Source organism: Gobio gobio, assembly GCF_949357685.1.
Source record: "Gobio gobio genome assembly, chromosome: 3".
Classification (NCBI taxonomy): domain Eukaryota; kingdom Metazoa; phylum Chordata; class Actinopteri; order Cypriniformes; family Gobionidae; genus Gobio; species Gobio gobio.
In genome coordinates this window covers 46,909,417-46,937,294 of record NC_137099.1, presented here as the reverse complement: position 1 = coordinate 46,937,294, position 27,878 = coordinate 46,909,417, and the positions used below count along the sequence as shown (strand labels likewise).

The 27,878-nt window shown below is 37.6% G+C and overlaps 1 protein-coding gene across 1 annotated transcript; it reads left to right on the top strand.

Moving 5' to 3' along the window:
- Positions 1-25,212, top strand: LOC307123805 (atrial natriuretic peptide receptor 1). Its single transcript, XM_079812523.1, has 27 exons — positions 1-219; positions 417-611; positions 699-820; positions 1,133-1,222; positions 1,311-1,456; positions 3,220-3,341; positions 3,442-3,588; positions 3,698-3,852; positions 3,953-4,088; positions 4,346-4,437; positions 4,530-4,659; positions 8,004-8,082; positions 8,485-8,584; positions 10,186-10,278; positions 10,423-10,500; positions 10,590-10,694; positions 11,362-11,433; positions 11,514-11,676; positions 12,580-12,732; positions 12,863-13,037; positions 19,809-19,952; positions 21,656-21,779; positions 22,431-22,499; positions 22,572-22,746; positions 24,376-24,474; positions 24,658-24,749; positions 25,098-25,212. Exons 1-27 carry the CDS (start codon positions 213-215, stop codon positions 25,143-25,145), a joined length of 3,111 nt encoding a protein of 1,036 aa, XP_079668649.1. The 5' UTR covers positions 1-212; the 3' UTR covers positions 25,146-25,212.
- The last annotated feature ends 2,666 nt before the right edge of the window (positions 25,213-27,878 follow it).

Genomic DNA, 27,878 nt, shown 5'->3' with positions numbered 1-27,878 from the left:
GAGATACAGAGCAGTATTAATATGAGACCCTTGATTTACAGTCACTCTGGGGAGATCACTGTTGTGGATGGCTGGTTTCAGAGCTAAACCATATGGCAACAGTTTACCACTGGATATTTTCCCATCCTCGATACAGGTAGTTTCTGATGCAAGGTCACTTTTTGAATTTGTTTTGACAAATTTTGAATTGAAGCTGGAATTATTCTTTAGGAATGAGTGGTAAGTACAGCAATTTATTCATTTCACGAGCTCATTTAGTCTTCGTAGAACAAGGGATTTTGCCACTGACGATGCTAAAATTAGATAAGATGTATGCAAATACATCTATAGTTTGTTTACATTCTCTGTGACATTGATACAGTATATTTTGCGTACTGTAAAATACGAATATACATTTTGACTAATATGTCATCTAGAGTTAATGAAAAACTTCGAGGGAGTTCCTGGCTCACTGCTCTTTTTGATGGCTCTGGTTCCTCTCAGTCTGGGCACCAGATTCACCTTGCTGATCTCCATGCCCAACACCTCCATTCCTTTCAGCGTTGGTCGGATTGGGGCTGGAGCTCTTGTCGCTATCAGTTCTGTAAACAACAGTCCGGACCTACTGCAAGGTCAGTGAGCTATTTGTACCAAGTATAAAAGGATGAGCAATATTTATATATCACCTTTAGTGTAATATGTTGAATGATTTGTCTCAGGGCATTTTCTGGATTACCATTACGTGGATGATGAATGCAATGATCTACGTGGCCCAGGGAAGATTGTGGCGCTTTACCAAAGACACAATTACAGCGCTTTCATCGGACCGTCTTGCTCAAATGTACGTGCTTGCATTAGCATCACTTCCCAGACAGTTGAAAGTCAAAATAAAGAAAAAATTAAAATACAGCTAGTTCACTCATTATATCATTACTCAGACAATAGACTTTCAAATTAAGGTATTAAGGTCTTCTACAAGCACACAGTTCCAATTAAAGTTTAAAATCGACTTTTAACGCATGATGGGCTATCAAAAAGTAATTACTAAACTCGTTATAATCTCATTTGTCACAAGATAATATCATCATTACAAGACTAACGTTCGTTGTGTAGGAAATGGAGTATTATCATTTATTGCTAATTTTTATTCAAGGTCTGTGCCGTGACTGCTAAACTAGCAGCTTATTGGAACATTGCTGTTATCAGTCCCGTATGTGCAGAGCAACAGTTTCTTGATAAGAAGGTCGGTTGTAATGTGTATGTTACCATTATGCGTGTATCGCAAATGCCTTTTGGTTGCTAAATGTCTTTTTGACTCCTTTTGAATTCAGGCCTATCCGACTTTAACAAGAGTGTTTGGACCTTTCACTAAACTAGGAGCTTTTGTTGTGGAAACCTGTAAACAGTTTGGCTGGCAGCGCATAGGCATCATCCATGACAGTAAACCTTCCTGGACTATTCCCGCCGAGGGGATCAAGTATGTACCATGAAACTCAATCTATGTATATTTACATTTATTATACACTGTATGTACCGTACACCATACAAATTATCATCATTTTAACAGTAAAAGATTTTAAAAATCACATGGTCAAAAAACCTGTTAACAGTAAGTTCCCTTTACCCTATACTGTGTAAAACTGCCAAGTAATTTTACAGTAAAATACTGTGAAACATATCATCTTAGAGTTTACTGTGGAAAAACGTGAATTGACATTCTGTGTGACAGCTCATATTTTATGTTTTTTCATTGAAATAGTTTACTCTTAGGCTACATCTTATGTTCTTAAATTAAAGTTTATTTCATTCTTTTAGAATCGTGTGTTATCATGATGGTGTTACATATTAGTATTTATTTACCTCAGTTAGTGGAAAAGCCGATTCATGATATGGCTTTCTCTTTCTCTTTACCACCTGTGTTTTTAAGGTGGTTGTCAGACTTTGATAAAGGTGAAGAAAATATTTTAGGAATTTGGTATATTTACATTAATTTGGTTAATGAAATAGGCCTATATGTTTTTTTTCCCTGTGAATTTAATTGAAATCTGTAAAACTTAAAATGTTGCGACCACCTTTTTTTACGGTAAAGTTCTGGCAACCACAACTGCTGTTTTTCTTAAATTTGGTCTCACACTAAACTCGAACTAACTGGCAGATATTTTTCAACTACTTGAACTGTCTTCCTATAAAAAGCTGTCGACAAGGCTGTGCTAAATTATCTAGATTATTTGTGCAATTATTTCTAATTTCCTGACCAGTGATTTGTGATTAAAATGGTTAAGACCATTACAGTTTTGGGTAACATTTTACATTAAGGTTCCATTCGTAAAGGGTTTATGAAGGTGTTTTTAATGACTAATAACTAATTTACACATGCATTGTAAATTTGAATAAGCGGTTATAATGGCATGAATAAAAATAGTGACTTTAACGCAATGCCTGCCAAATAGTGAGTCATTTTTAACTCGCATGTTATAAATGCTTAATAAATGTATTTATTCACACTTATTTAACTCAATACCAGATTCCTGATTCCGGAAGTGAAGGTTATAAATGTTTGTAACTCATTAATTTTTGGTTTGCAAGTGTCACCCTACATTAAGGTTCACTATTAACTAATATTGGAATTAAAATATTCATTATTAATATCTCATCACGTTATTGTTGTGCTCTTGTGTTTTGTTTGTTTTTTCAAAATAAAGTTTAATAATTTCATCTTGACACTGCTGTGGATAGGCATCATGAGCTTTTTGTGGAATATCATGGGTAAGACAGTAACCTCTGGGAAGGAACATTTTAAGAAAAGTGGCAGTCATGAGATATTAATGAGAAAACCACAAATACAACACCCTTCAGTCTCAGTATGATATTTTTGCTGCATCATGAAATAAAGCAGGAATTTGGTATTGAGTTAAATAAGTGTGAATAAATACATTTATTAAGCATTTATAACATGCGAGTTAAAAATGACTCACTATTTGGCAGGCATTGCGTTAAAGTCACTATTTTTATTCATGCATTTATAACTGCTTATCAACGATTTATAATGCATTTGTAAATGAGTTTATATGTCATTAACAAACACCTTTATAAACCATTTACAAAGGGAACCTTAATGTAAAGTGTTACCAAGTTTTTAAGCATATTTATAGTTGTTATTATGAAGCCAAGAAGTTCCTTTAAGAAAAGTGGTTATCACTTTAATTTTTTATTTCATTATTAGACCTCATTTCTTCAAAGGTATCAAGCAGAGCACAATAACATCACAGTGGCCAGGTATCAAGAGATCCATGGCTCTCTCTCCCAAGGGTCTTTATCGACCTGGTCCTGGGTCTTAACTGAGGTGGCTCAAGTCTCTCGCAGTAAGAGAAATTCCCTCTTTGAATGAAATGAGAATTTATTCTCACAAAACCTGTGAGGAACTAAACAATGAAACCATTGTTTGTGTTTTCCCCTGTACAGTTATTGTGATATCAGCACATGGCAAGGTGGTCCGCAGCTTGCTAATTGAAGCTCACAAGAAAGGCCTGACTAATGGAGATTTCATTTTCTTTTGTTTCGAGCCGTACAAGCAAAAGGTCTTGTTTGGCAGTTTTGACTGGAAACAAGGTGTGTTGCGTATCCTCAAAAGCAATGACTTTGCTAACCTAATAAATTGAGATATTACGGAATATGATGCCATATTCTATTTACAGTGCATGGTTTTCTTCTTTCTCAGGTGATGAATATGACTCAGCAGCCAAGGAAGCTTATCAGGCTCTGTTTTTCCTGTCTCTGTATAAACCCAGTGATAAACGGTATCAGGCCTTCTCAGAGAATGTCACTAAAATATCCAAAAAAGACTTTGGATATACATATGCCCCTAATGAAAAGGTTGGATTTTACATTATAGACATGAACACATGAGTCTAATGTCAATGATGCTCAATTGTTGATGAGTTCAATGATGAGTTCAATTGTTTTAATTCAACAGGTGACAGTGCTTGCTGCCATAGCCCATGATACTGTGTGGCTGTATGCCCATGCATTAAATGAAACTTTGGCAGAAAGTGGAAACCCGTATGATGGCTTGGCCATCACTAAACGAATGTGGAACAGGACCATTACAGGTTTGTAGAGCTTAAACTATATCTAGTGATTCCCAATTGGGTAGCAAACACTGTGCAAATTTGTAATTATTAACTCTTTCCCAGACCTTAGAGTTATAAGGTATATAGCCTATTTCTAGTTTGGGTTTGTTGAAGGGGTACTTGTGCATTCTCCATCCCACACCTACAATTAATGTCATTTCCTATTGTAAATAAAATTGCCACCAAGTTAACAGGATTTTATTATAGCATATGCTTTGTGACTTTTTGTTATTCAGGTATCCTAGGAGATGTAACTATTGATGCAAATGGAGATCGTGAGTTAAACTACATGATGAAACAGATTCAAGATAGTAGTAACCAGAGTCAGGTGAGGGATCGACCATAAGAACAACCAATGGAAGCCATGCTCTGCTATTCTGAATTACATTTGTCAAAGGGGTCATTGGGTTCTCCACACAGGTCATTGCAAACTATTTTGGGACATATAAAGCAGTAAAAGGGGTTCACATCCGCTGGCCTGGAGGACGGACAACTCCTCCCAAAGACTCTCCAGATTGTGGCTTTCGAGGAGAACTCTGCATCAATCTAGGTATTGGGCACCCCTGACTCACTGAAGGCTGTATGTCTTACATTGCTTCTTGCACGTTTTGCAACACTTTAAATGTCCAGTAAGTGTGTCAGTAAAGGCATGTTCAGCTTTAGCTGAAACCGATGAACTTGAATCTTCAATGTTTTATTTACTTGGTATGTATAGAGACTTATTAATTGGGAGTGGAGCTAAAAGGCTCTATTGCGAATCAAAATAATGTACCACATAGGGCTGTTATACGATTCCTCGATTAAATTAGAGTACTCAATTTACTCAAAATTCTTGATTGCAATTTACTGTGTGATTATTAATACCAGAAATGCTGCATTCCATGGACCAGAATTCATGAATGCATTAGATTGCATTAAAATCGTTTAACCATTTAAAAATCATAAAGCACTGTGCTATTGTGAAATCACAAAGGCTGCTATGCAGTTAAATAAATGTATGTGCTGCTTTAATTATTTAAATGCGTGAAACTTGCTATACGTGTTTCTTTCAGCGCCCGTTCACAGTAAATGCTATTTGTTTGGATTTACCTGTTATCATTTACATGTGTGGAGTGCGTCTCAAAATTTTGGGTTTCTTAACGTTCATCTGCGCCATTTCACCAGATTTGTAAGATAAATCCTTATAAACCTTCGCCAACATAGGAGAATACATCATTATCTTTTGAATATGCAAACTGTTAATCGTAATTTCAAAATAAAAGTTTAAACCCTCTCTCTGAGTTTGAATGTTTTGATCACTACATATTTGTTCAAAACATAGGCTGCAACATAAATGTTGTTTTGCCAATTTTAAACAAGTGCTGAATTCGGAACCGCATACGAGTATACTGCTCTTACTTCTTTTACTATATATTTCTATGGCAGAAATAGTAGGAGTATAATGCTAGAATATGCAGTTCTGAATTCAGGATTTGATCATGCTGTAAGGTATAACAACAACAATCACCAGGTCGTTGGCACCCTCTGCAGGCATTTAATATACATAAGTTGATTGTTTATATTTTGTATATTACATTTTGTATTTTAAGAGTTTTGTTCAATAAAACCATATGATTAATTGCTTTTGATATACGTTATTTGAACCTATTATTATTGCCTCATTGTTATTATATATTTTAAGTTATTTTAATAGCACAAAAAATTGCCAAAAATTTTGGGACGCCTGCCTTTACATGCACATGAACTTTAATGACATTCCATTCTTAATCTGTAGGGTTTAATATGGAATTGGCCCACCCTTTGCATTATAACAGCTTCCACTCTTCTGGGAAGGCTTTCCACAAGGTTTAGGAGTGTATTTATGGGAATATTTGACCATTCTCCAAGGTGCGCATTTGTGAGGTCAGGCACTGATGTTGGACGAGAAGGCCTGTCTCGCAGTCTCCGCTCGAATTCATCCCAAAGTTATTCTATCAGGTTGAGGTCAGGACTCTGTGCAGGCCAGTCAAGTTCCTCCACACCAAACTTGCATGTCTTTATGGACAGTCATGTTGGAAAAGGAAGGGGCCATCCCCAAACTGTTCCCACAACGTTAGGATCATGAAATTGTCCAAAATGTCTTGGTATGCTGAAGCATTAAGAGTTCCTTTCACTGGAACTAAGGGGCCAAGTCCAACTGAAAAACAACCCCACACCATAATACCCCCTCCACCAAACTTTACACATGGCACAATGCAGTCAGGCAAGTACCGTTCTCCTGGCAACCGCCAAACCCAGACTCGTCCATCAGACTGCCAGACAGAGAAGCATGATTCGTCACTCCAGAGAACACGTGTCCACTGCAAGAGTCCAGTGGTGGTGTGCCTTACACCACTGCATTCGACACTCAGCCATAGAAACCCATTCCATGAAGCTCTCTACACACTGTTCTTGAGCTAATCTGAATGACACATGAAGTTTGGAGGTCTGTGAGAAAGCAGAAAGTTGCTGACTTCTGTGCACTGTGAGCCTCAGCATGTGCTGACCCCGCTCTGTGATTTTACGTGGCCTACAACTTTGTGGGTGAGTTGCTGTTGTTCCCAATTGCTTCCACTTTGTTATAATACCACTAAAAGTTGACCCTGGAATATTTAGTAGTGAGGAAATGTCATGAATGGACTTATTGCACAGGTGGCACGTTACCGCGCTTGAATTCACTGAGCTCCTGAGAGCGACCCATTCTTTCACAAATGTTTGTAGAAGCGTCTGCATGCCTAAGTCATTGATTTTATACATCTGTGGTCATGGAAGTGATTGGAACATCTGAAGTCAATGATTTGGATGGGTGTCCCTATACTTTTGGCAATATAGTGTATATTAAACCCAACCAATAGTGTTCAAGAAAGAAAACATGAGATAAAGACGCATTTGCTGAAGCAGCCATGCCATTTTAGCTTACTTTTTTGAGCTCTTTTTATAATGACTTGTGATTCACAGGACATCAAAATGTATTAGTTTACAAATGAAACACTATGATACAAGTGTTTTGTGGTCATTACATGTTCAAGGAACCACATACAAATAAGTCTTTAATTTAATTCATAATCTGCCCCTGTAATCATAATTTGTGTGAAAAGGGATAGCTGGTGTTTTACTGCCACAAGTCTTAATTTCTGCTGAAAACTGTGCAGATGAATTGTATGTAAGTTTTTGGAATTTTGTAAAAATGTAGGTAGAGGCACATTTTTCCAATAAGCCTATGTTGGTTTTGAGACTTTCAAGGCCTCAAGGATGTTGAATGTATTTTACCATTGGCCCACTCTTCACTAATTTGTAAAGTGTCTGTGTGGTAATAGCACACAGCAACATGATATGAAGTTTGGAAGCGTGTTCATGCTGTTATTACTTATCAACTTCTTCAAGGGGCCAGTCAGAGGCCATAGTGCAGTACATTTGTTTCCAGAAGGGGGCACTAAAAGCCCACCTTTGTACATTCACACCCTACCATACAGCCCTTGTTTTCCCACTCCTTGATTTTGAGTTTTTGGCATTGCCTCATACCCTCACTTTGATTAAAAAAGGGGAGAAAAAAAACTTGAATAATGTACCAATGCCTGCAAGACCCAAATGTTCAACTCAACGGCAATATAGATTTCTCAGCTATTCACTGACTGTATCTCCCCCAAGCTAACAGGTCGAAGCAATAAAGTCAGGACAGTCTTATGCAACCAGATATAATCCTTTTATCAAAATTCTGAAAAGGTGACTTATTGCATTCCTTCAGAATTACCCTTGGCGGCTTCAAGTCTTGCTGTATCATACGTCTATAAATGGACGTAGTTGGATGTTGACACTGAGTGTGCACCAATCACATAGCAGACCTGCAGATTACAAATGTATGTGTTTTATTTTCAGAGAGAAAATTTTTGATTGCTTTGGGGATTATTGCTGGTTTGGTGGCTGCAGGAACACTTGCAATCTGTGTTCGATACAGGTAATAGTCAAAGTGTGTATTTTTGACTGCTCTTTAACTTTAAGATTGCACCTTCAGAATTGCTGAACCAAGCGTCGAAATTAGATCATTTGCATAAATGTGCTGTATATACTTTGATTTTCCATTCCAAGAAATTGATTTTGCTAGTTACACCATTTTCATTTATTTTGGATGTAAAATTTGCATATAATACTGCAATTATGTTGAAACTTTCTGTTGATTTGGTAGTTCATGAATGCCAGACTAAATTCAGCTAAAACGTTCGAGCTGATGTCCAAAAATGCAGGCCTTTATCAATCAAAACCACCGCAATTCTTTAGTTTTTCCTTTTAGGCTTTATTTGATTGAAATACATCCTTAAAGTTTCTCCAGTCTCCAGACTAAATTCATTTTTATTGCCAGGAAGTACAAACTCCAGGAGGAAGCCTCCAATATGTTGTGGACAGTCAATGCTGATGATGTCATAATGATGGAGCATCACTCCTCAACCATGCCAGCAAAGGTTTTGAGATGAATTAGTGAATATATGTGGATTAAGTATGGAGCCCCTCACATGACGTGCAAGAAAAAAAATGTGCGCATGATTAACTAATTCGTTCCCTCGATTTATAAATCATGCACACAATTTACAATTTCTTTCCCTCGATTTGCTAAATTGTGCGGACTATTTACTACTTTGTTCCCTCGACTTGCCAAACAGTCCACACGATTTACTAATTCGTTCCCCACGATTTCTAAATCGTGCACACGATTTAGAAAATTGCGGGAACGAATTAGAAAATCTTGCACATGATCTATAAATCGAGGGAACTAATTAGTAAATCGTGCGCACGATTTAGCCTACTATTTTTTTCTGCTTGTCATGCACTTTATTTTGTCATACAAGTATTGTGTGAACTCATACATAAGTACATACTTGTATATAAGTATTAATAGTAATTGTCAGAATAATACAATGTAATGAACTTGCTCATCGTTCCCTCAGGGTCATTTTGAGTGGTCATCGGAGTTGTCCAAGACCCTAGGACTTTTATTGTACTTCAACCACGAATACACAAACAATTAGAGTTTTGTGGTTGAAATTTAAAAAAGTAACAAATCCTTCCCTCAAGTATCAATTTGACCCCCATAGGAATGAATGGAATGCGAGGAATGCTTCAGGATACATTGAAACCTAAAAAGGCTCAAAATACAAACTAAAAATGCTAAAACTTGTGTACTTACTTAAAAGAACTGACTTTAGGACCCAGCGTAACAGCTCATTTGCTCCATAAAGAGCTATTAGGCCATCTAGTGGCAAGAGTCATGAAATATCATGTTATATTAATATTTTTCCACAAGAGGTCTGCAAAGACAGCCAATGTAAGATATTTTGAGCTGAATTAAAAGGGTTATGCATGAAATTTAGTTATTTTGAATTTAAGAAAGAATGTGAAGAATGTGCTTAAATGATTATTTATTTATTGATAAAATCTAGTAATTTAAAGGTAAATGTAATAAAATATCTCCAAAAAGTTACATTAAAAAAAGAAAAAATATTATCAAAATCAAATGAAATACACAGAAGCCCTAAGAGGCCATGGATTATTATTGTTTTTCGCTTGAGCTGTTGAATGCTCTGTTGATAATTTAAACATGTTAATTACAATAATAAAATGTTTATTAAGCAAAGCAAACATTTTGCTGAAAATCCACAACAGATAAGAGCGCACGGTTTATCCGTCGATCAGATGCCGATGAAAGTTGTGTTCGTTGCTTTAGCAACAGTAGACTCCAGTGCAGTGTGTTATGTCGTGATCACAAGAAAACAACTTTTGTTGAAAGAAAGAAATTATAATCCATGGCCTCTTAGGGCTTCCGTAGAAATACACTTTCTGAAAAAACTATACCACTATATTTTTTCGACCCGCAGAAAGATATATTACAAAGGATTTGTTACAAAGTTCGAGAGAGGGATGAGGGTTAAAAAGTTACCCTCAATCATTACTTACGGTGGCCAATGCTGTTGTTTGGGGTTTTTGTTTGTTTTGGTTTGATTTTGTATTTAATATGCATTATGAATGAATCTATTATATTAATAGTCTCTCTCTCTCTTTGATTCAGTCCAACAGATCCAAACCCATTCAGACTTCTTTGGAATCTATCATAAGCAGCATGCAAGACAAGCCATCAGCACACAAAACCGCAGTCTACAAAGTGAAGTTTTTGGGATCTTAGTGATTAAACATTTACATCACTGCATTGTGACATGCAGAAGACAATTTATGCTACAAAACATTTAGTTGCCCTATAAAACTATTCATATTCCATTTATTTAAATTGTTTTTCTTTCTAAATCAGGGGACAATTTGTTCTGTTTGCTATCTGAAATTAAGAAGCACTCATCTGAACAGCGAGCTGCTGGCAGAACTCAAACAGGTGAAAACTGTTTAAAACATTGACAAACATTGATTTTTAGTCTGTCACAACAAAACTTTGACACCTCTATGGGTGTGTCTGTGTTTCAGTGCAGAGATCTGACCCACTATAACCTTTGTAAATTTATTGGAGCGGCCGTGGAGACCCATCAACCCTTCGTCCTTACAGAGTACTGCCCTAAAGGAAGTCTGCAGGTGCTCTTGCACAACACTAAGATAATTGTTTATTTTCTATCAGTTACAAGGAAGAAAATGGGAAATGGCATTTTTGAACCATGCATTCCCTCAGGTTTTCCCAATGGGTTTTTAATAATGGAAGTTTTGGATTTATGAATTAAATAAGTGTAAATTTAGTGTAGTCTTTACATGATTGCAACATACATGGGAGTTTCAAAATTAATGTTTCAGGTATGGGTGTGTGTAATTTGTGTTGTAGAATAAAACGGCAATGTATCTTCAAGTAATTTTTACTCATTAATGTAAAAAGAAAAACATGGAAAATTCCAGAGCGAATTCAGGGCAGATTAGCCTTCCGGGTTTACCTACTAATTAATGTCATGGCTTAGTGGCTCTATTGACAGACAGTTAAGACATCATTATTTTCTCATTGTTACCTTTTTTGTATGGCTAAAATCAAATAATTTGTTTGAAGGAATTATTCACTCAAAAAGGAAAATTCTGTCGTTATTTAGCCTCATGTCATTCCAAATCTGTCTGCTATTAGTTTTGTCCTCTGCGTAAAAATTCTAGTTCTACATAATTTTCAAAACTGTTTTGAAAATGTAAAACTGTTAGCAATATGCTATGCAGTCAGAATACCAACTATGTTGAAACAAAAGGTTTTTGTCCCCAAACTTTGCAGGACATTTTGAAAAATGAGTCGATCAAGCTGGACTGGACTTTTAAGTATTCCCTCATGCTGGACATTGTAAAGGTCACTGTGTCTTATAGTCTCATATTATTTTGCTGACAGTAGAATATAAAACAGTGATGGACAAATTTTGACTCTTGTAGGGCATGGACTATTTGCACCGTAGTCCCCTCCATTGTCACGGTCACCTCTCATCATCGAGCTGTGTGGTGGACAGCCGCTTTGTCCTGAAGGTCACTGATTTTGGACTTAACGCACTGAGGCGTTCAGACTCAGAGCAGAGCCCTGGATCTGACCCCTGGGCCGGTAAGCTGGAAATGTGGAACTTCCGAAAGTTTTTTAATAATAAGAGAGAGAAAAAGTAATATCTGATTTAGAGTTCAATACATTAAACACATAAATGTTTTTGTGCAAACCGATTTTTATAGTTTTAGGGTGAATTCCAAATGGCGTTTTGACACCTTGAAGGGCACTTCGGGAAGGGGATGCCATTTGTAGGGGCGTTCCAAGTGAAAGTGAATTCCTTCACGGAATGGCGGGAGAGTTTGTTAATGAATATTAAGTTTACATTTTCATAGGTAAAAAATAAGTTTAATAGTATAATAGGTACATATTTCTGGTTCGCTATCTTTGTGGGGACTCTCCAGACATAATGGTTTTTATACTATACAAACCACCCATCTCAGAAAACTTTCTACATTTTTACATAAAAAAACTCATTCTGTATGATTTATAAGCTTTATTTCCTCATGGGTACAAGAAAAAAATGCCCCCACAGGGTCAAAATGTACTGGTGTTATGTAGGGAATACCAGAACCACACACACACACACACACACACACACACACACACACACACACACACACACACACACACACACACACACACACACACACACACACACACACACACACACACACACACACACACACACACACACACACACACACATTTTTGCAAATAAATATACATTTTATAACTAAGCGCAATTATTAGAAATTCCTGTTGTACGAACAGCTAATGGTAACATTACAGTTTGCTCCCCTTGCTAAATGGCTACATTGTGACACAAATGTGCCCTGCTCCCTCAAAAGTGCCCACTTCAAAGGCTCTGTCCTTCGGAGTGAGTAGGGCATAGGGAGGTTCACTTCCGATTGGAATTCACCCTTTTGTCAGTTCGTTAAATAAATATGTGTGTCGCATTTTAAGCTCTGCTATGGAGGGCACCAGAGCTGCTGAGACAGTTCATGAATGCTAATGGCACTCAAAAAGGGGACGTCTACAGTTTTGCCATTATCGCTCAAGAGGTGGTATATCGCAGAGGGCCTTTCTACATCCCAAACAGCCACTTCAGTGCTAGAGGTACGGCAATACACTCCTCCCCCTCTCTCCATAACCCCCTTTCTTTTATTAAAGCCTCTCTTTATAACATAAAGTAAACCATTGCAGATGGACACCTGTGAAAGACTCTTTCCCTGTCTTTTTTTTTCAGAGATTGTGGAGAGGGTCAGGGCGGGGGGCTGTAGCCCACTGAGGCCGCACATAGACCGAGCAGAGTGTGTAGAGGAAATGGAGGGTCTCCTGGTCAGCTGCTGGAGAGAGAAACCTGCCGAGAGACCAGACTTCTCATCTCTCAGGACTGCCATCAAAAAAATGTGTCCCAACGGGTCAGTTATGAAGCAGAGCAATAATGTGTTGCAATAATCTCAGATTTTCATTGTCTACATTTCTTTTGTAGCCTTGGGAAGTCTGAAATTGTTCATTCACAGAATTATTGAAATAATAATTATTTGGTCACACTTTAGGGTCCAATTCTTACTATTAACTAACTATTAACTATGACTTTTGCCTCAATAAACTCGTAATTACTGCTTATTAATAGTTACTAGTAAGGTAGTGGTTATGTTTAGGTATTGGGTAGGATTAAGGGATGTATAATTGCAATGGATACCAGACTCGGAGAGAGGGGTTAAACTGAACCAGACAGGTAGTATTTATTAAACAGGTGTAAAATGACGTGAAACAGGCAGGTAGCAGAGATATCGTACTGTACTGTGATGATGGTAGCTGAACAACAGTCTTTTCTGAATACCAGGGTAATGTAGTAGAAGAGGAGGGATAAAGGAGACACTGGAGAACACAAGGATAAACAGGAGGGAATATACTGGAGTTTAGGAGTTCGAAGATCAGGTAAATAAAGAGTCCTTTTCCACATGGGAGACCAGACGATAAAGGAAAGGAATGAGTGAGTGTGTATATATAGGGAGGATGGTGAGTGCAGTGATGAGGAACAGGTGTGGCTGGTTAGAATTCTGGAGACTGTGGCTGCGTCCGAAAACCTAGGCAGCTTGCCTCGCTGCCTTATCAGACAATGCGTTTGTGCATGAAGGCACCTCACGAAACTAATTTCAGACAGACTTCTTAGGTAGTGTAACAGTTTAATGATCTACAGCAAAATAGAGAGAGCTTTGGTGAGAACTAAACAAATATTTAATTACTACATTAGTAATTTCTCGCTAGAAATGACATCTGAAGTGGAAAATTTTGCTAAAAACGTACATTTACACACAAACTGACCAGCAAAAGGAAATTTCGGACGCCGTCTTTTTTTTCCAGCTCAACTGTCTCAGAATGGAAAGCACAGGATTGTGGGATATCAAAGCGAAGGATACATATATGCTGCCGTCAAAAATGGATCAGATGAAGGTATATCAGGAGACAGGAAGTGAAGCTAACATTAGATTTGGACGTGCCTTGATGCCTTCAGAATGTGTCCTCCGAAGGCAGCATTTTCCAGGTTTCGGACGCAGCCTGTGACCTTTGAATGGGCGTGGTGGTTGAGCCTGGTGAAACCGTGACAATAATATGGTCATGCAGAATAAGGCATTAATATGTGCTTTATAAATACTAATAAACAGCCAATATCCTAATAATATTCATGGCAACTTAATAGTGAGAAATAGACCCTAAACTAAAAAGTTTAAAAATTATTATTATTGGTATTGATATTATTATTAAAGAAATTAGTACTAGTAAGGACTGACATATTCATTTTTCCCCCAATTTAAAAAAAATATTATTTAGTATGACTGAGTTAGAAACAATATTTTTTTTTACAATCATTAAAAAATTTTTTTTTGTTAAAATACATATAAATATAAGATGAAAAACTTAAGCTTAAAATACTTATTAGGAATGTTGCCATGGCAAGTAACTTTACTTTTCAAAATTACACAAAAAAAGATTAAACAGATTAAAATGACAAAAGCACACAGCAAAATCGCTAAAACTTAAAAGATATTATACTACTATAAAACTATAATAATATACATAATACTTAAATAACACGGAAGAGTATGCTATTATTTTTATACCACAGGTAACTTCATTTACAGTTTTTCTCAGTCGCTTTGGTACATTTCTCGAATCATCCTCGACATTTGCAAAACAGTAAGTGCATTTCTCAAAACAATTCGTACAAATAGCAAAACACCATGGATTACCTGCAAAAGCCAGTCTCTTGCTCAAAATCCTTAGTTCATCTCTCAAAAGTAAATATCTGTGTCAATGAACATGTCAGTGCCATCAGAATGACAAGTCCGTGTATCATTGTGTACGGATAAGACAGTCAAATTGCTTAGTCATGTTGTCAATATAACAGTGTACTCTGGAGGGATGTTCTGATGTAAACTATGGCTAAAGTTTTGATGACAATTATTGTAAATTGTTGGTTACACCTTAGATTCAAGATTCACATTTACTGTTTGTACTGTAATTTGTTGAAAGACCATGTCATTGCGATACAGAGAGAAAAAGACAGCACTGCATAGCACAAAGGAAAAAAAAAGAAAAACAAAAGTAGAAATATGAACGTCTAACGGAAATGCATAGAAATATGCTTGACATATTACGACAACTTGTTCAACCATTTTGCATGTAAAGACTTATGCTATGAACTAATGCCTAAATGTTGTGGGGGGTGAGACTATTCAACAGAGACCCAATATAATACATTTTGATCAACATGACATAAGCAACTGATAATGTAGGAAACAGCAGAAAATTGTACATAATCATTTGCATGGATGTACAAAAGCATTTGCAACTTGTTCAAAGAAATGAAAAACTGCTTTTTTGATGTGCACAAGTGACACAATGATATGAGAATTGAACAGGTAGTTTTGAGAATTTCAATTCTGATCTGAGAAATGTACCAAAGCGACTGAGAAAAACTGTAATTCATTATAAACTTTAAGACAAGGCTTAGATTAAGGAGTAGGCTTTAGTTAAATTAGGACATTTAAGTAGCTTTTATAAACAATGTCAATATCACTTTATTTATAAAGCTCCTGTTAAAACAACAACTGTTGACCAATGTGCTGTACATAATATAGCATTATATGATATGTATTGATTAACATCATTAGCTAAAAGCAATGATAAATATATAAGACTTCATTTTGATTTAAAATTCTCTACTGTTGTGGCATTTCTAATACTAATTGGCAGGCTATTCCATAGTTTTGGCGTCACTACTGTGAAAGCCCGGTCACCTCATGTTGCCCTTGGAATCAGTAGTAGTCCCTGATTTGAGGTTCCCAGATCCCTCCCTGAGCAATGTTCCAATAAGAGATTAGTGAGGTAGGAGCACCCTACAAACCCCTAAGCCATTTAAAGATTTGGAAAGAACTTTAAAATAAATTCTGTAGCCGACCGGAAACCAGTGTAATGACATCAACGTGGGTGTAATATGTTCATGTTTCTTGACCCTGGTCAGGAGCCTGGCAGCTGCATTTTGAACCACTTGAAGTCTAGAAAAAGAGTAGCCTGATTAATCCCTAGTGAGTTACAGTAGTCGAGCCTTGAAGTAATAAGGGCATGAATCACCCTCTCAAAGTTCTAAAAAGACAAAAAAAATCTTCACCTTTACCAGTGCTCTTAGATGGAAGAAACTAAATTTGACCACATAACTGACCTGTATATAAAACTTAAGGGCACTATTCAAATATACTATCCACACAAGGTTTAACATATTTGGAAAGAGAGCCAAGGTTAAAATTAGATGGTTTTTTTTAATACAATAATATCTGTCTTTCATTTAAATGTAGAAAATTTACCGACATCCAGGTTTTCAAATCAGTAAGGCAGGCTAGTAGAGAATCTATACATTTTTAAAAATCTTTTTTAGGGGGAGATAAATGTGAGTGTCGCCTGTGTAGCAGTGAAAGGAGATGTCATATTTCTGAAAAACTGAACTTATTGGAAGCATATGGAGAATAGCATCGGAGCCAAAATGGAACCCTGAAGGATTCCACTTGTAAGTGGAACTGTACTTGATACAAATTCCCCAATATTCACTGAAAAAAGTTCTATTTTTAAGAAAAGACTGAAACCAATTCAGAGCTTTCCCTTGGATGCCTGCACATTTCTCTAAGCAAGAAAACAGGACGGCACGAGCACGACAGAGCTACTGGTATTACCAATTAACATGACATAATTTATCATCTTAACAAGTTCTGTTTCCTAAATCCCGAATTAAAAACTTAAAAAATAAAAATTTCTTACAAAAGAAATTGTTCAGTTGCTGAAAGACAATTTGCCCATTTAAGAAGGAGTATGAGAACAGAGGCATGTTTCAAATAATCACGTACCGTTCCTGATTCAAGAAATGTATTGATAAACTCTAAAAGATTGGGCCCTATTGAGTTTAAAACATACTTAACAAGGCGGGGAGGAATTACATCAAGTGAGGAGCCAATGGGTTTCATTTTATTTAAAATTTCCTGCAGAAATGAGATAAATTGCTGTAAATTTATTGAAAACCAAGTGACATGCAGAAAGCACAATTGGATCATATGTTGAAGGCATGATATTCAATCTTATATACCTTATTTCATAAACCAAAAAATTATGAAATTTTTCACACATGGCCGATGACTCACAGTGACGGAATGCACTTGTAGAAGTGGTTACGACAGCATTTATGGATTTAAAAAGAGTTCTTGAATTATGACAATTTCTTTTGATGAGGTCAGCAAAGACTATTTAGACTTTGCTGATCTCATAGCCTGTTGGAATTAAGAAAGAGCGTTCCTTAAAAGTTTGCAGGAGACCTGTAGTTTATCTTGCTTCCATTTCCTTTCTGCTCGCCTACAAGCCCGTCTAAGCCCCTGAACAGTCTCATTTATCCATGGCTCAGGCTTGAGTTATTGATGTCTAGCTTTCAAAGGGGCCACTTCATCTAAAATATTGGTACAAGCAGTGTTAAACCAGCTGAGGTGTTCAGCTGCACTCAAATCATGGAGATGCTCGTCACAAACTCCAGCAATCTCACTGAATGCTGCAGAAAAATCCCCACTGGTTTTTGATTTTAATATACGAGACCATCCCACAGGTTTGACATGCCTAAGAAAAAAGAAAAAAAAACATAATTGATGTGCATCTTGAGACAAAAGAATGGCACTGACATACACTACATTTCCAAAAAATATTGGTACATCCTTCCAACAATTAGTTGTATTATAAAAAGTGGAAGCAATTGGGAACAACAGCAACTCAGCCACGAAGTGGTAGGCCATGAAAAATGCTGAGGTGCATGGTGCACTGAAGTCGCCAACTTTATGCAGATCGAATACCTCCAAATGTTGTGTGGCCTTCAGATTAGCTCAAGAAAAGTGCCATGAGTGCTTCATGGAATGGGTTTCCATGGCTGAGCAGCTGCATTCAAGCCTTATGCAGTGCATCGGATGCAGTGGTGTAAAGCACGCCGCCACTGAACTCTAGAGAAGTGGAGACATGTTCTCTGGAGTGAAAAATCACGCTTCTCTGTCTAGCAATCTGATGGACGAATCTGGGTTTGGCGGTTGCCAGGAGAACGGTACTTGCCTGACTCCATTGTGCCAAGTGTAAAGTTTGGTGGAGGGAGGATTATGGTGTGGGGTTGTTTTTCAGGGGTTGGACTTGGCCCCTTAGTTCCAGTGAAAGGAACTCTTAATGCTTCAGCATACCAAGACATTTTGGACAATTTCATGCTCCCAAATTTGTGGGAACAGTTTGGGGATGGGCCCTTACTGTTCCAACATAACTGCGCACCAGTGCACAAAGCACGGTCCATAAAGACATGGATGAGCGAGTTTGGTGTGGAGGAACTTGACTGTCCTGCACAGAGTCCTGACCTCAACCCGATAGAATAACTTTGGGAAAAATTAGAACGCAGACTGCGAGACAGGCCTTCTCGCCCAACATCAGTGCCTGACCTCACAAATGAATGGTCAAAAATAAACCTTGTGGAAAGCCATCCCAGAAGAGCTGAAGCTGTTATAGCTGCAAAGGGTGGGCCAATTCCATATTAAACCCTATGGATTAAGAATGGAATGTCATTAAAGTTCATGTGCATGTAAAGGCAGGTGTCCCAAAACTTTTGGCAATATAGTTAAGATATGTCAGTGCAAGTTGCTTTTGGTTAAAATATGCATTTAAGTCTGGGACTAGGCTTAAGCCTTGACTGTTTAATCAGTTAAAAAACAAACAAACAAAAAAACCTTTAATTGGCAACTGACAGTTGGCACTTGCATACCACAAACCAAACAAGGAGATCCACAGACTCTCCAACATTTATGATCCTCTGCAGTCTGCACTTTTATTCGAGTTTCTGTTGATACAATCTTCCCCACTTGCAGAGTAAGATTCCCAAGTGAAGTCAGTGTTAACACTGAGATAAGTCTGATTAAAGCCACTTTAAACAAGCCCTGCTGAGACATCACTAGTGTACAGCTATCTCTCCCTTCCAATCTAATGCTGTCTTGATACTGTAACAGTTGCACATTCTTCCTCTCTGTGTTTGTTTCAGCTATGTAAATGAGGGCAGTTTTGACTAATGAGCACTTTGGAGGTAATAAAGAACAACAAGGCAGGGACACAGAGGATCATTAATTACACTTACAATAACAGTGCTTAATCAGGTAGACAAACACACAGGATATGAGCACTCCGGGGACAAGAGACACACAACCCAGTGAGCACAGAGTCTCGTGAGAACAACACTGTCACAACGTATCACGCTAAACATTTATACTGGCCTTTCGCAGAGCAAGGGCGAGAGAAAGATAGAGAGAGAGAGAAAGACAGATTAAAATAGCAATTGTGTTATGAGTACTGTATGTTGATAATAATTATTTTGCAAAAGAATGGTCCCTTGAAGGGACAATAAAGGATTGCTACTGCTCATTTAATGTGATAGAACTGAAGTGAGTTAATAGTAGTAATATTATATTACTTTTGCTAATCGTTTGTGTGTGTGTGTGTGTGTGTGTGTGTGTGTGTGTGTGTGTGTGTGTGTGTGTGTGTGTGTGTGTGTGTGTGTGTGTGTGTGTGTGTGTGTGTGTGTGTGTGTGTGTGTGTGTGTGTGTGTGTGTGAGTGTGTGTGTGTGTGTTCACAGGGGGTCTGAGCACATTCTGGATAACCTGTTGTCCCGTATGGAGCAGTATGCGTGTAATCTTGAGGATATAGTTAGTGAGCGTACCGCTGAACTCCAGGAAGAAAAGAAGCGGGCAGAGGGACTACTCACGCAGATGCTGCCACGGTAATGGTCCAGATTATAACCAAAAAAATGCTGCTTAGAAGTATTTTATCAAAAGATAAGAAAGAAATTCGCTAAAGAAAATATGCGTGACACACCAAGCCAACGGTTGGCCGTTGTTGAGCATCTATCCTATTTTTTTGTGGTATGTTCCACACCGTTGACACTAATTGAACCCCCATTGGCAGATTTTCATGAATGTAGCATGTTGAATAACTCTGATTGTCTGTTCAGTTTAGTGAACCAGTGCACAAGATTAAAAATGGAAGTGAAGCAAGCATGCAAATGACAATATCAAGAGGACACACACACAGAATGCTAGCTTGCCTATTTGAATGATGAATACACACTACAGCCTGCTGGTATGGACAGTTATTTCCTCTCATACAGGCGCAGAAAGAATGTGCTAGTTGGCAGTAGGCTTTAGTCTTTGCGGTGTGTTCAAGCGCAGGTTTTTGTCCCTGACACAGGCGACAAGAGGCTTCACCACAGTCGGCTGTCATTGCCGCTAGTTTTTTTTTTATGTCGTATTGTTGTGTCTTGGGTTTATAGGGATAGTTCACCAAAAAATGAAAATTCTGTCATCATTTATTCACCCTCATGTTGTTTCAAACTTGTATGAATTTCTTTCTTCTGTTGAACACAAAAGAAAATATTTTGAAAAAATTGGGTAATCAAACAGTTGATGGGCACCATTGACTTCCATAGCATGGACAACAAATACTTTGGAAGTCAATGGGGTCCATCCACTGTTGGTTACCGATAATATTCAAAATATCTTCAGTGTTCAGTAGAAGAAAGAAATTCATACAAGTTTGAAACAGCAATTTTCATATGCTTGGGCTTTAATGCACTCGTCTGTCATTTGACTCACAACCCTTTTTCCGTAAGTTGAATATGGAAGGCGATTGGCCGGAAGCTAGATAATTTACTTTATAAAGTTTTAAATATGGATATTTTTCTTACACAAACACATCGATTTGCTTCAGAAGGCCTTTATTAACCCCCCAGAGCCGTTTGGAGCACGTTATAAGACGGACAGATGCACTTTTATGGACTTCAAAAACAGAGCCACAATAACTGCCATTAAAAAGTTTGGATTAGCCAGGACTTTTTTTAATATAACTCAGATTTTATTCGTCTGAAAGAAGAATGTCATATACACCTAGGATGACTTGAGGGTGAGTAAATCATGGGCTAATTTTAATTTTTGGGTGAACTAACCCTTTAATTGCCTTTTATTCACATATAGACATTGATCAACGCACATACATATACATCAAACGGTGAACGAAAGCTCAAACATACTTGCTTGATGCATAAGAACGCACAAGGTTTGAGGTTGAGCTTCTCTGTACCGTATTTCAATGGAGAGACAAAAATTCTAAATCTAAAAGTATTAATTTGGGTTTTGAAGATGAATGAAAGATTTGGAATGACATGAGGGTGAGTTAATAATAATGAGTTTTCAGTTTTGGGTTTAACACCTAGTTAAACTGGATGCTTAGTGAATAAAGATGCATGTTTTTGTTTTGACGTGCGCAAGAGTGTTCAGTGAATTCGTCCCCAACACTACAGTTACTAAAAACCTGCTTGCACCTGGCCTAACAACAAGCCTACGTGACCAGACTGGTGATAAACATCACCAAGGCCTCCACTTGAAGCCTGCCTTTGAAAAGTGCCTGTATTTTTTCTCATATTTTTAGATCTGTGGCTGCTCAGCTCATAGCGGGAAAGACAGTGAGAGCAGAGACCTATGACTGCGTCACCATCTATTTCAGTGACATTGAAGGCTTCACAGCCATGTCAGCATCCCTCACACCAATGCAGGTGATGAAAAACACCAAGACTCAAACAGCATCTCAGAGAGTTTCTGCCCAGTACTTTCTGAGTGCACTTGGCTGCATTTTAAAAACATTTCACATCAAGGTTTTAAAAAAAAAATGCAGGTCCTATGGGGGGTCATTTGTACGAATTTTGATCATATTTTGAAAAATATATCTGTCCAGAGCCATTTGGGCAGGCTTGAGGAGCTGCTGTCTTGAGTTGTCTAAGACTTTGAAATACCCTGTACTTGTTAAACAATGTGTGTGTGTGTGTGTGTGTGTGTGTGTGTGTGTGTGTGTGTGTGTGTGTGTCTGTTTGTGTAGGGGTTTGTTGTAAGATCAAATACCCACATAGTAAGCTCTGGAATGGGTCTCATATGTCCTACGAGAGCTCCTGACATTACTATATCACATGACTCAAGTGCCGAAAACACCACTCTGTCACGAATATCAGGCGTCTGTTAGCATAGCTGTTGGCTCGCTAGGTCGTCTGAGTCTTAAAGTGGAAATAATACATTCACATGAGACTATTTTTAGACCATACTGAAGCCCACAGCTGAACCACAACGGAAAACTATTGTCACCTTACAGAAACTTTGATCATTGTATCCATAAGCTGACTTTAAACTGACCGCACTTGTTTCCTTTCCTGTAGGTTGTGAACTTGCTGAATGATCTGTACACATACTTCGACAATATCATTGACAACCACAATGTTTATAAGGTACGTAATTTGAATGCCTCACCGTTCCATTGTAGGATATGGGTTGATTCATGTTTCATTTGCTGTATCCAGGTAGAAACCATTGGTGATGCCTACATGGTAGTGTCGGGCCTGCCTATAAGAAATGGAGACGACCATGCAAAAGAAATAGCCAGAATGTCATTAGCTATAGTGCAGGGCATGAGGAGCTTCTACAGTCTGCACGTACCAGAGCAGCAGCTGAGGGTTCGCATTGGAGTCCATTCAGGTAATAACTGGATGGTGACAGCTCTTTGGCTGGGCTATTCTTGTATATTCACTTGCCTGCAATGACCCTGATCAATCAGGAAAAAGAAATGTGCTCAGGATATGAGTGTACTTTGGTACTGGGTTGTAAATCATGTTGCATATAACAGAGTAAACCTTCATGTAGACGATTTTTTGTGCTCTTTTACTAAAATATGAAGTATACAACAGATCAGTGGTGCTCAACCTTCGCAGTAGTTCAAGAGCTAGGATGCCAATTTTCTTTTGTCTGCAAGAGACATATTTAAAAAATTCCCTCATCCTCCACCACAGCTTTGTACATGGAAAAAAATGTGCAACTTAAAAGTTGCCACTCAAATTTGAGTGTTCGGTACTACCGCCTCTCATTTGTCCACTTGATTTTCCGCCCTGCAAATTCACAAAATGTGCACACAAAATGCACACAAAATGTGTGCTGTGATTCAAAAGTTTGGGGGTAGTAGGATTTAAAAAATATATAATAATTTTATTCAACAAAGAAGCATTAAACTGATCAAAAGTGGCAGTAAAGACTTTTACGCTGTTAAAATCAATCAATCAATCAATCAATCATGGTTTCCACAAAATTATTCAGCAGCACTACTGTTTTTAGCTGTGATAATAATAAGAAATGTTTCAAATCAGCATATAGAGTGATTTCTGAAGGATCATGTGACACTGAAGACTGGAGTAATGCTGAAAATTCAGCTTTTCCATCAATGGAATAAATTACAATATATTATTAAAAAACTTAAAATTATTTTAAATTGTAATATTTCACAATATGTCACAGTATAGTGTAGGAAACACAAATGCCGTGCCATCTACAGGTATGAGAGACTACTTTTCATAAATATATTTGATTATGACTGTTATTTATACAAAAGGATTATACAGTACATTTCATTTCTTCTCTCTCTTGCCTTTTTCAGATGTGTTTGCTGTAGAAAACCAATGACACATTTGTATATTCATTCTGATTGGTCAATTTACGCATAAGAGGAGTGTTTACGCTGTCTGCGGCTCTGGCATTTGGGCCGTGATTCTAACTTGCCAACTTGTGTTATGACACATATAAGAAAAATTCAAATAAAATACATCATTGTACATTATATTACATAACACCACCATTCAAGAGCTGATTTAGGCATGCAAACCATACTACTGCGATAGAGGAATAGAAGAAGCTTTATTTGAAATATGTTTGTTAAAACTAGTGATGTTTTATTAACAAATCTCGGGATGAGCACGTTCAGATAACTAAACCTAATTATACACGAGTGGAGCACATTAAGTGAATCAATTTAATCAATGATATGAGGTGTATATATATAGCAGATTTACCTCCTTGAATTTTTTTAGCATCCCTCCACCACCCCATCTCCTCACTTTGATTTAATAAACTTTTATTAGACGTCAACGCAATCCATAATACAATGCAGTCTAGTTCTATCATCGGGGGGTAACTCTGGGTTCAGGCCAAAATTCCGAGCTCGGAGCACGGCAAATACACATAATCTTTACTCTATTTAATTTGATGTAAGTGTGAACTTGTGAACTAGAGGTTGAGGAAAAATGCAGAATCATAAAAAAATCATATTGCTTGTTACAGGGCCTTGTGTCGCAGGGGTTGTGGGCCTGAAAATGCCACGCTACTGTTTATTTGGGGACACTGTGAACACGGCCTCCAGGATGGAGACGTATGGATTACGTAAGATCACTCATGAAGGATGTGTCGACAGTAGATTAGTAAAATGTCAGCAAAGAATTTCAAATAAAACCCATGTGATTGATGTTGCATGATCTTGCCACTGCCTGGACCTAAGCATAATGTATTTGATGATTGCGTAATAGTGTAGACAGGTGTCATTACGTTTTACTTTTCCCTCTCCAGCACTGAAGATCCATCTGAGCAGTTCCACCAAGTCTCTCCTTGACACTTTCAGGACTTTCCGCTGTGAACTTCGAGGTGACATCCACATAAAGGTACAAAGGAGTTTCTGTCACTTTCACCTCAGAAAACACTATCTTGCATTCATCTCACCTGTCTCACCACGTCACAACAATCCGATTCGCTCAGCTGATTCTTTTCACACATATTTATTTTAGGATTGGTGCTTCAACATTTGCACTAACACTGACAAATCCATTGTGCTAAAAAGCCATAATGTAATAAAATGACATCATAACTACAATCAAGGATGTAAACATTGATATCTGAAAAGTTATGTATACATAGCAACATAATTTCAGAAAGAGTTGAAATATTTCTTCGGTAATGAGCCACAGCTGTTTTCAAAGCTTCGGAACTGCCCCTGTTCTCTTCCATTTCAGGGAAAGGGCTTGGTGAGGACATTCTGGCTTTCGGGAGAGGACCACTAAACCAGATGTCCCACTTAATTTTTGTTTGTTTTTAAATGCTGAAAATGTCTGTTAACTTTTATTAGAACATACTACACTATACACTCACCTAAAGGATTATTAGGAACACCATACTAATACTGTGTTTGACCCCCTTTCACCTTCAGAACTGCCTTAATTCTATGTGGCATTGTTTCAACAAGGTGCTGAAAGCATTCTTTAGAAATGTTGGCCCATATTGATAGGATAGCATCTTGCAGTTGATGGAGATTTGTGGGATGCACATCCAGGGCACGAAGCTCCCGTTCCACCACATCCCAAAGATGCTCTATTTGGATGAGATTTGGTGACTGTGGGGGCCATTTTAGTACAGTGAACTCATTGTCATGTTCAAGAAACCAATTTGAAATGATTCGAGCTTTGTGACATGGTGCATTATCCTGCTGGAAGTAGCCATCAGAGGATGGGTAGATGGTGGTCATAAAGGGATGGACAGGGTCAGAAACAATGCTCAGGTAGGCCGTGGCATTTAAACGATGCCCAATTGGCACTAAGGGGCCTAAAGTGTGCCAAAAAAACATCCCCCACACCATTACACCACCAACACCAGCCTGCACAGTGGTAACAAGGCATGATGGATCCATGTTCTCATTCTGTTTACGCCAAATTCCGACTCTACCATCTGAATGTCTCAACAGAAATCGAGACTCATCAGACCAGGCAACATTTTTCCAGTCTTCAACTGTCCAATTTTGGTGAGCTCGTGCAAATTGTAGCCTCTTTTTCCTATTTGTAGTGGAGATGAGTGGTACCCGGTGGGGTCTTCTGCTGTTGTAGCCCATCCGCCTCAAGGTTGTGCGTGTTGTGGCTTCACAAATGCTTTGCTGCATACCTCGGTTGTAACGAGTGGTTATTTCAGTCAAAGTTGCTCTTCTATCAGCTTGAATCAGTCGGCCCATTCTCCTCTGACCTCTAGCATCAACAAGGCATTTTTGCCCACAGGACTGCCGCATACTGGATGTTTTTCCCTTTTCAAACCATTCTTTGTAAACCCTAGAAATGGTTGTGCGTGAAAATCCCAGTAACTGAGCAGATTGTGAAATACTCAGACCGGCCCGTCTGGCACCAACAACCATGCCACGCTCAAAATTGCTTAAATCACCTTTCTTTCCCATTCTGACATTCAGTTTGGAGTTAATGAGATTGTCTTGACCAGGACCACACCCCTAAATACATTGAAGCAACTGCCATGTGATTGGTTGATTAGATAATTGCATTAATGAGAAATTGAACAGGTGTTCCTAATAATCCTTTAGGTGAGTGTATTTCTAATGTTACTTTTCTTTCGAGTTTGCAGTGTTTTCTTTAAGTGTTTTCAGAAAATTTCTAGCAGGGTTCCTACGCAGTTTTGAAAAGTATGGAAAAAAGTATTTGCATTTCCATACTATTGCCCCCATTTAGTGTTCTATAATAGAAAATTAAGAATTTAAAGAAAATAAAAGGGTTAATTTATTTCAAAGAAAGAAAAGTTACATTTTTTAAGGTGTCCTTACCATCACGTTCAGTGTGTTCTGTTTCATTTTAATGAAATTTTACTTATATTTTATATATATATATATATATATATATATATATATATATATATATATATATATATATATATATATATATATATATATATATATATATATATATATATACATGCATTGTTATAATATTCTAGTTTTATCTTTATATTATTCACATAGTTGACTGGGCACTGTGATGGAAAGGAGAATAGTAGCCAAACATATATTTCAGTTTTTATTTATTCATTTGTTTGTTACTGTTTATTTGCATTTTAAAACTCATTGCACATAAAATAATACTAATAAATCAATTCTAGCACTGCACATTTTGTTGGACTGTATTTTGTGTCACCTATATGGACACTGCTGAGAGCAGGTCATTACATTAATAGCTCTCCCATTCCACAGTTGACCCTCAATGATTAATTCCCCCTTCTAGCTTTTAACCAGTGATCCCTATCTTGCCACTGGAGCTTTCACTAAAAGCCTTTAACTGTTGTGCCATATTGACAGCAAACCTGTAAAAATTCAAGATTCAATCTTAACGGTTTACACATTACCATCGCTGAAAGGGACTGTCCACACCGGTACTGCTTTTTTCTTGCTCTCTGATAACCTTTGCTACCTTTTCAATAACTATAATTTATCACAGGGGTCACAGACGGACTATTTAGCCTTTGCTGTGTAGAACTGCTGTTTTTGTCTTGTTAGGGAGGAAATAAAAAAGGTTTTAAGTATTATCATTTTACTGTCTGCTATTTTAGAATTAATAGGAAACGTACCTGTCTTCACCAGAATTTGTTTCTGCAGATAATCTTTAATTCAAACAATTATCTCATCAGAAATTTTGTTCAAAGTTTGGGGATTCAAACATATTTGATGTAGCCGGTCTGGACTTGATCCATAGAGAAGTAATTATGCCCGAACAGAAACTGTTCGGACCAATTAAATTATCAGGGCGGGCTTTAGACGATGATGGACAGATGATAAACAGTAACGTAATCATCCGCGTCATCAAAGGCGCTTGGGTTGAATTTGTTCTCATCCTAAACGGAGAACTTGTTTGTATATGCATTCACCTTTACTATTTCTCTCAGAAATGATGATCGTGTTGGTAAGTACTTCGTGTATCCTTAAATTCTTTTTTTACAACACCGGCAAAGATTGTTTACACTCATCTTCTTCT